Below are 9,767 nucleotides of genomic sequence, written 5' to 3'. Positions count from 1 at the left end.
ACGGTAATAAATAAATCATAAATAACCTTGTCATCAGTTTGGTTCCATAAGTTATTAGTTTGCTGATGATAAGTGAACTCACGTGTAAGATAGTAAATCTGTTTTTGTAAACGTCGAGCTTGTACAGCGTCCTTTTAACTTTCTGTGTCATAATGTAGAGATGTTTTCTTTGTTTACAAATGATACAAAATAACTTTGAATTGACCATTTTGAAACAAATGGATAACCGGAGCCCAACGGCTACAATCAAAAGACAAGAGGAGATGTAAAGAAATGCTCCTCTTGCGTGTTTAAAATCGTCTGTTACAGTGTGAGGACTTCACTCAGGAGGGGAACGTTTGGCAGTGGTCTCTAGAAAAACTGCAGTCTGTGTTTTCATGATTCCAGCTCAACACGATCCACTCTGTGTGTTTCAACTGTCTTTGTGTCCGAGGACAAGTCGGACAACTGAAGAAATGGGGAGTGCATCAAAACGTCCTCCTGTCTTTCTTCATCAACACACGTTCTTGGAGAGAAGGGACGTTGACGTGTTTATGCATCTTTCAGAGAATTAATGTGGGCACACAGTTTGAGTGCAGGTCCCAGTTTGAGGTTCATGGTGCTGACCAGGTGGTCTTCGGTTAGAAGCAGCAGAGCCTGTCCGTCGATTTCCTGGGAGCGAAACTCCTCTGCTACATCCTGACCACCTGGAGAAGAGAGAGGACGGACTGAGTGGAGTGTGGGCCCCCTGTTCATTAACACTTTAATATGACAAACTCTCACACGGCTGGAAGAAACGAGCTGTATTCCTGCTCAAAAATATTTGAAACGATTATCAAAATTGTTGCCATTTAATTTTCTGTCAATCAGCTAATTGCTTAATTGACTAATTGTTTCAGCAGCACTTTTATACACTTTCATTTACAGCAAAACATATTTTATGTTTTGGATGTAAGAATTTGAATCTGTCAAATAATTGTATTGAAGTAAAAAGTACAATAGTTTCCTCTGAATTGACGTATTAATTAAAGTATAAAGTAGCCTGAAAAGAAAAGACTCGAGTAAAGTAGAAGTACCTCAGATTTGTACTGAAGTGCAGTATTTGAGGTCATGCACTGAGCTCTTTTCCACCACTGATGAACAGCATGCAGCTATATTTGTACCTGGCAGGGAGTTGATAAAAGAAAACACTTGTTGAACGTTCCACTGAGCCGGACAGCCGGCGTCGTCTTCTCCTTCAGAAACACTGATTGTTTCCGTTGTCCTCGGCTCCCGCTCTCTCTCCTGCTGTCTCTCCCTCTCTCTCTCGGCATGTCTCCGGAGCCTGGTTGTCATCGGAACGGGAGGCTCGTCTTCCTCCTCTTCGTCCTGCTCGTCGTCCTCTCTCGGTGAGCTTTGGCCAAACGACCCACGAGCCTGTTGGTGCCCGAAGACAAGTGAGACAAATGTCCCGTGTTTTGGTCCAGTAAAGCTCAACCAGGTATTAGCTTCAGTCCTCAGAGAGGATTTAGGCTCCTGCTGTTTTTTAAACATTTAATGGAATGGTCTTTTCAAAATAAAGGTTTCAATTAAAGGGCATGACAGGGTTTTTCTAATGCATGATAGGTCATTGAGCCTTCAGCAGCTTCTGACGCTAAAACAATTTCACAAGTTTCAGCATCAAATAGCAGCACTTGTGCGTTTGGCTCCATGCAGCAGGTCAGCTGGTACCACTGACCTGTCTCAGAAAATGTTCTCTGGAGGCTCCGTTGACTCTGCTGGGGGGCCGTCCTCTCCGGCCCATCGGCCTGTGACCGCAGCGACCTGCTCTCGGCACAGTGATACGCTTGCTGCAGCTCACACTGAACCTGAACCAAAATAGCAAATTAGATTCATGCAGTTCACCATGATGACGATGCTCAAAGTCCAAAAGCCCTTTGGGACTGTACGAGCCTGCGGTTACTGATTGCCGACAGTTAGACGGGCTTTCATCATTGTGCTCTGAGCCGATAGTCTGCATCTGGACTCTTTGGTGCCTGAATGGAGACTCAAAAGGAAACCTGGCAGTGATTATACACTCGAGAGCCCAAATGTAACTCAATGGGTTCCAGATGTCAGATGATGTGTCTCACCACCACTGACGACATTTCAGTTTACTTGTCTTGTGTTTATTTATACAAGGATGGATGCTCATTTGCAGTAAAAACGAACGTCTTGTTGACGTCTGAGAAGATCTACTGCAGTAAAGTTTTGTTTTTATTCATTCTTTCCACATACAGTGGGTTTAAACTTTAAACTAAGCAACAACTTACATTAAAACAAAGGCTGAAATACTCAATGCAGCATCAGTTAAACTAATGTACAAACAAGATTATCAATTATTAAATATCAGTCATTATTTTGAATAGTAACGGTGGTGTACTTCTGTATTGTTCTTACATGAAAATACCTTTTATCTTCGTCCATCTCTCAATACTTTCCAGCTTCCCTACTTCAGCTGTGAGCACATGTTTGAACTTTAAAAAAAAATGTATGACAAGTATGTAATTGTGGATTCTGGATTACTACAACACTGACTCACTTATTAGGTGAAGTGTTGTTGGTGCATCTGGAGATGTGCGAGTGATTGATTTACCTTCTGACACACGTCATGGAGCAGAAGCGTTTGGAGCGCAGGAACGTGTGAGCGTAACCTCGACTCCCACAGAACTCACACTGCAGCACAGCGGCCAAACTCTCCCCCAGCTCTGCATCTTCACAGGGCCAGCTGTTAGTCACACGTACACACACACCCAAACAACACATGTCTCATACACACACACACATCACCTCACCATCTGCTGCAGGGCCGTCGTCTTCCATCTCTGAGTCTGTTGAATCCGACTGGTCAGCGTCCAGCGGACTGTCCTCTGCTGCTGCGTCCCCGTTGGTTTGTATCTCCTGGGATTCAGGAAGTGAAGCCTGCTGGTCCGCTAGCAGCGAGGCGGAGACCACCTGCATTAAGAGGTGCATTTAGAGAAAGGTAAATCTCACAGGACACAAGTTCTGTGTAGAAACAGATGGAGTGCATTTTTACACTTCTATAGTTGACTAAAATTAGGACTCACCTGATCTGCTTTCCCCTAGAGTCCTGGCTCAGACTGTACGTTTCTTCCTTTTGAATTTGGGTTGCTAAAGCCTGTCTCTAATTGTATCTACTTTTAAACTTTGTTTATAATTTTATTTATCCTATGTCAACCCTATGACTGCATGGTTCTGTGGTGTAACCTGTTTAGTTTTAGCGTTGCACTTCAATCGTTTTGTCCTGTATGTGAAGCACCTTGGGATGGTGTATCTGAAAGTGTGCTGTACAAATTAAATTGATAATTATTGTGATGAACTGCAAACCTAAAAAACGTCCGCTACACAAGACGTGAACGACGGCAGCAGAGCTGGTACATCGTCTGTGCAGGACTTCTACTTAATGTCAGTTTACCAACAAGCCCTTACTTTTTTATTCTGCCACCAGAATTAGTTTTTGTTAGCTGGAAATCTGTTATTCTACTTTCTCCATTATACTTGCACCAGAAATATTTGAATGTACCACGGATTATCAGAAATGTAAACAGTCTAACATTGAAAAACAACAAGACACAATGTCAGTCTTAAGGGCTTCAGGATGAACCTTTCCCGTCAGCTAAAACATCGAACTCTGACAGACATTCGCTGGTGATATTGCACCTCCAGCGTTCGTACCGGGAACGGCTCCAGACCCTCCCGGATGACGAAGCCCTCTATGAGGTGTGTGAGGACGTGGGTTCTTAGTATCCTGTGGGGGCTGCCTGGGACGCTGGCTGGAGAGGAGCGGGGCTGGCTGGGGCCTCTTGCTGCTGCTGGCAGGACGGGCGGAGGTAGAGGAGGAGGAGGAGGAGGAGGAGGGTTGCTGCTGCTGCTGGTGGTGGTGGTGAGCTGGGAGGGTTCTTCCACCACAGGTGGCCGGATCACTGAGCGACTGGATGTGATGGAGGATGAACCCGAGACTGCTTAAAGGCATGAAAGACAAGAGATCTGACGGTTGTTTTCTACAGCAAGGTTACTGGTTGAACCAGGCTTGTTCCAGTAATTCTGGTTTATATTCAGGAAATTCAGTTTTGTAAAGGAGGTTTAAATAAGTCTGAACTCAGTTACTTTGAAGACTCAGCTGGTCTCAGACAGGTTAGTTTTCAGTGGCAGACATTTTAACCATATGGTGGCCATATTATGTCTCAAGAAACATTCGATACGTCTGAAGTGTTGCATCTCCGGGAAACAGATCCAGGTTCAGATTTTTATGTTCATTCAAGGCTTTCACAATAAGCTCTGCTTTTCTGAACCCCTCTGGCTAGTGAGGAGAGTTTCCAGGGTTATAAATACTTTCATTCTTTTCTTTTTTCATTATATTTATCATCTTACTTTACCTGTACCATTCTGCTGAGCAGGCCCGGTGAGGGGTGTCAGGGTCCTGTCTCGCTGTGGACTGGGAGGACGTGCATCTTTCCTCTCCTCTGAGCTCAATCCATTCACTTTGCATCCCGTTTGTCGCGACTGAAATTCGAACCACAACAAACGCTTCATCAAAACAACAGACACTGTGAACAGACAAAGCGTACAGAGCTTAACCCCAGCACGCGGCGGCTCACCGATGGAGTTTCATTGTGTCTGACCCGATGCACTTTCAGATTGACGGCCACCGTCTGAGGAGGTGGGAGGTTCTGGTAGGGCATCTGGACCAGAGCCTCCGCGACAGGTAGCTCCCGCTCTGTCAGCAGCATCCGTCCAGACTGGATGGCCAAAGCCTGGACCGAGTGCAGGGACAGCCTCTGGAGGGAGGCCGGGGGGTTCTGGGGCAGCCTGGGGAGAACCAGAGGCGGAGGAGGAGGCGGAGGCTGGTTCTGAACTTGTGGGAATGTCGTCCGCCGCTGCGGAGCGGCCACCAGAGGAGGAGGCTGAGGCTGAACGGTGGCGGCTGGGATCGAGGTCTGAGCTAAGGATGCAAACACGCTGGTGAGAGACGAGGAAGAAGGGGCGTGGGGGTCGCTGTTGGTTTTTGATTGGGTGCCGGGAGTGGTCAGTCTTTTAACTGAAAGAGGAAGAGGGTTGGAGTTGGTTTCTTGAGGTGCTACTCTGAGCGCGATGGGCTGGAGATGCCTGTGGTGTGGACATCCTCCTGCAGCCTGCTGGAGGATGAACTGGTGGTGCGCCACCCGCTGGCCTGGCGGACAAGACAGCTGCTGCTTGACCAGAGCGTTGGTCTGCACCGGAGAGTAGGCTGCAAGGAGAGCGATGCACGGACAGACGTGAAGAACAAAATCTAATAAATACACAAAACAAGGATCTTTTTCTCAAAGTGGACCAATGTCAGTTCATTTTTGTTCCTGTGACTCATCACTTGAACCTGAAACACGCTTTCTGGTAATCTTTCCTTTAGGCTTCAGTATTTGAACCCGTTATCTCACCTGGCGTCATAATCTGGGGTCCGGAGGCCAGCCGGGTGACATCAGCCGGTCCTGTTTCTGTTGAGGTGTCGGCCAGCTGGTTGGTTTTCAGCCCGCAGATTGACGTCTTGGATAAAGAGGTGGTCGGAGTCGGGGCTTGTGACTGGGCGGACGGCTTTAAGATCACACCGTGGGCTGTGGCCAGAGCTCCAGGCAAGTGGGCACGCAGAGCGAGATTCTGCACCTGAACGAGAAACAGACAGGAAGTCACTTTGACACTGTTTAGCCAATGTGGCTCGTGCTCAAGATACGCAACAACCCGAAGTCTATAATGTTGCAGGCTTGTGGTGTGCATGCGTTACTCAAAGTCTGTACCTGAGAGGAGGTAGGTAAAGAGGAGCAGGAGGTGACAGCGGGGAGGTCTGATTGAACTGTGGCCACCGTGGAGGCAGGGGTTAGAATAAGCTAACAGGAGAAAAGCAAAGAGCAGGAGAGATAGGTGGCTAGAAATAAACAAACTTGTTGTGAGAAAACATAAGAAAACACGTTCGGTAAGCTTATCAATGGGGGCAAACAGGTCATGCATTTTTGAAGTACCAGTGTAAGTACAGCTTGACCAACAGCGTGACATCATTGGAAACCTTTGTACCATCTGAGTGCGAAGGTACATCTGGGCTTGGTTACAGTTGGCCGGTCTGTTTCCCAGGAGCATGGCCTGCTGGGATATGGTGGTTGCAGCACCAGTGGATGTCTGGGTTCGGCCAATCAGCTGCGCTGTCACTGGAGACGCTGGTATGGTAATCTGGATGGAAGAAAGACGCTGAGGTTAATATCCGTGCTCAGGGCACGTCAGATTGATAAAGAGTTGTAACATAGATACTGACTGAGTTTTGGGAAACACCAGCAGGCTGATGAACCAAACCGCCGCTGGATGACGAAGGCGTCTGCCGCTGACAGACTGACGCCTGAAAGACATCAGAGCGTTATCACAAAGCCCACAGCTCATGTCTAAATGACTCCTCGTGCTTGCACTAACACAGAACAGACACCCTCTGACCTGCTGTATGGTGGCCAGACTCTGCAGATGAGGGCTGTGCTGGTGCTGCTGCAGGGCGGCCGTCTGCAGCATGAGGTGCTGCTGCTGGGCCGCGTACATCTGGTGCAGGTACTGGGCCGCCATGCTCTGAGGTCTGTGGATGGCGTGTTGGATCACCTGTTGGGTCACATGACGGATAGGCCTACATCAAGCACTTTACAAAAATAATTGCAGTTAGTTAGTCCTTTTGAGACATTTAGAACATTTACTTTTGAAAAAAAAAAAAATGTAAGGATTGGAATATTCCTAGAATAATATAGAGTTGCTTTGTAAAAGGTACTTTTATTTTTGATGGCCAAAGCCTTGAGGAATTTCAATTCTGTAATTTGATTTATACTTAGTGCTAGCAGCTTTTTTATATGGAAGTCACTTTTTTAAGATAACATATAACTCCAGGTTTTATTAACAAAATGCATATGCTACGCAGTTCAACAGAAGACTGACGATATTCTGAACTACCTATCTTTTACTTTACAAAATCATCAATTATTCTGTACTAGCATTAGACCTGGTCATCGATCACCTACCGACCTGCCAAGTCAAAAAAAAAAAATCATGCAGGGGTCCCAGATACTGTCTTTTACCTGGACACCTCTTAAATGAAACAATTGTATGTAGAGCTCCCAGGCCCTGTCTATTAACTGGACTCATCTACAATGAAACAATCATATGAAGAGGTCCCGGGTCCTGTCTACTACCTGGACTGCCTGTCTGTGAAGTCAAACAATGCATGTAGAGGTCCCGGGTCCTGTCTACTACCTGGACTGCCTGTCTGTCAAGTCAAACAATTCATGCAGAGGTCCCGGGTCCTGTCTACTACCTGGACTGCCTGTCTGTCAAGTCAGACAATGCATGCAGAGGTCCCGGGTCCTGTCTACTACCTGGACTGCCTGTCTGTCAAGTCAAACAATGCATGCAGAGGTCCCGGGTCCTGTCTACTACCTGGACCGTCTGTCTGTCAAGTCAAACAATGCATGCAGAGGTCCCGGGTCCTGTCTACTACCTGGACCATCTGTCTGTCAAGTCAAACAATGCATGTAGAGGTCCCGGGTCCTGTCTACTACCTGGACTGCCTGTCTGTCAGGAGAGATGATGCTCAGGGAGGTAGAGGGCGCCCCGGTGCACGTGGTGCTGCCGGAGCTGACAGTTGCCATGGTGACGGCAACTGATGTGATTGGGGGGGTGATGGCTCCGGTCCTATTAGCGTCTGGCTGCTTCTCTCCCGGGCCCTGCCTCTCCATCTCCCGGGTCACACACTGACTCAGTAATGGGAGGACTGTGGAGGTAAGATAGACGTTAACTAACCGCAATAATTTATATATATATATATATATATATATATATATATATATATATAAATAAATTCTTGCTTGTTATATAATATAACAGACATTCAGTGATGGACCTGCGCTGATTAACTCGTTTGTTGTTTAGCACTTTTCTCAAACTGTCACTCTGCAGCAAAGGTTTATCAACAAAAAGCTGAAGAAAGAGTTTTTTGTCGAATATAAAACAAAACAACCAGTGCGCTGCAAAAACTTAAACTATGGATCAAGCAAGTGTTTTTTGTATTTCCAGATTATAGGCTATATTACAACGAATTATTCATATTTCATAATACGTGGAGAAAAATATACTTTAGGCTTTTCAGTTTTTAGGTTTTAACTACACTTGGTAATTCATCCATAAAGCAAAGCAAATTAACAAAAACTCACGAAAATCATCCATCAAGTCTTGCATTTCTTCTGTCTTATTTAAAAATACATACATACATATATGTGCTAATTATGTGTAAGTATTATATCACATTATGTAAGTTACCCAGCCTATATAAGTGCATGCTATTTAAAAAAACGGATTAAACAGACTACAATTCGTGTTTTTTAAAGCATCTTAAATATTTGCTTTACTTTTGATGATTTCAACATAAAAAGTACAACTGAATCATTAAACTACAGCTATACGTACACACATTAACAAACATCATAACATGAGGAAAAACAAAGATGGATTCATTGCCCATAACCTGGGAAAACATTGTTATGATGCATATATATATATATATAAATATATATATATATATATATATAATATATATATATAATGTACATATATATATATATATATGTATATGAAAAAGATAAATCATTGACATTGTTGATTTGTTTTTCAAAATGGGTGTTGAGGTTATTTTGTGCCATCACCACATCTGTAAGGAGACCTCAGACAAAGGTGCTATAATGGAGGATTTTAACTGCTGAAAAAGCTGAATGTGAGTAAAATGGTGATAATAATAAGATATGATATTACAAATAATACACTTCATAAGCTAGCCTTAAAATAATAAAATTGTTTGCCACATTTCACAAAGCTAAACACAGATGGTCTGTATCGCAGCTTGCATATTGATTGCTTTTCTGCTGCAGAGCCGGTTCTGTCCAATTAAACGCCGGGCAGGATATTAATCCCTGAACGACCACGTCTTAAATGCATATTGAACAAAATGTAGGAACCTAAGCATAATAAATTCAACAAATCAGGATGTCATTCCCTGTCTGTCTGTCTGTCTGTCGGTCGGTCTGCCTCTCATCGCTCAGACGGCGCTTTATGCATGCACAATCATTCACCTCTTGTCGTTACCTGCCTGGTATTGATAGACCATCAGGCCATCAGGAACTGACCAGACCCCGGCACATTGTCCCAGTCATGAAGCCCACTGATGCGCCAGTATACTGTCTAAAATGGAGATTTAAAAAAAATCGGACGGTCCACAGATGCAGGCAATAAAAATAAGGCTTGATACAGCACCGCTCGCAGTGCGGGAGGACCTTCCACAGCCAAGTCCCAGCCCGGGAGTCCGCTGCACAGCGTGGAGACTCACGGGGGTGGTTAACGGGTTAAAATGTGTTTTTATCCAAATGACTTTTATTAAATGAAATTTTGTTCATGATGATGGCTGATGAAAAGTTTAAGATATTAACTCGGAAAAAAAAGAAGATTGAGATGATGGATTTGGTCCCCGAGGCTGTGATTATTGCGCTAATATCATAAAGTAACCCTATAACACTCCTTCCCCGTGGATTTGTTTTTCACTTTAGTTCACTTTATTAACAGATAAATATATTATACCTTTGTCTGTTGAAAAAAAAGACTACAGCAAATAAGATTTTGCTCTGCAGACAAAAATGTATTTATGTTTGCATTTACAAACATAAATTAATTATTGCATCATTGAAGATAAATATTAAGTTGGTCAAAAT

At 44.5% G+C, this 9,767-nt stretch overlaps 1 protein-coding gene across 1 annotated transcript; it reads right to left on the bottom strand.

The window, feature by feature from the left end:
* Positions 1 to 504: 504 nt before the first annotated feature.
* Positions 505 to 7,748, bottom strand: LOC306789206 (polyhomeotic homolog 3; the record flags this gene model as incomplete). Its single annotated transcript, XM_079285035.1, has 14 exons — positions 505 to 686; positions 1,143 to 1,395; positions 1,697 to 1,826; positions 2,594 to 2,711; positions 2,793 to 2,952; positions 3,694 to 3,977; positions 4,395 to 4,521; positions 4,617 to 5,245; positions 5,433 to 5,655; positions 5,787 to 5,876; positions 6,061 to 6,213; positions 6,296 to 6,376; positions 6,469 to 6,624; positions 7,572 to 7,748. 14 exons carry the CDS (start codon positions 7,746 to 7,748, stop codon positions 532 to 534), a joined length of 2,736 nt encoding a protein of 911 aa, XP_079141161.1. The 3' UTR covers positions 505 to 531.
* Positions 7,749 to 9,767: the final 2,019 nt, after the last annotated feature.

Source organism: Melanostigma gelatinosum (genome assembly GCF_949748355.1).
Source record: "Melanostigma gelatinosum genome assembly, chromosome: 15".
Taxonomy (NCBI): Eukaryota; Metazoa; Chordata; class Actinopteri; order Perciformes; family Zoarcidae; genus Melanostigma; species Melanostigma gelatinosum.
Note: the sequence above shows the minus strand (reverse complement) of the source record. Positions and strands in the feature narration are given on the sequence as shown.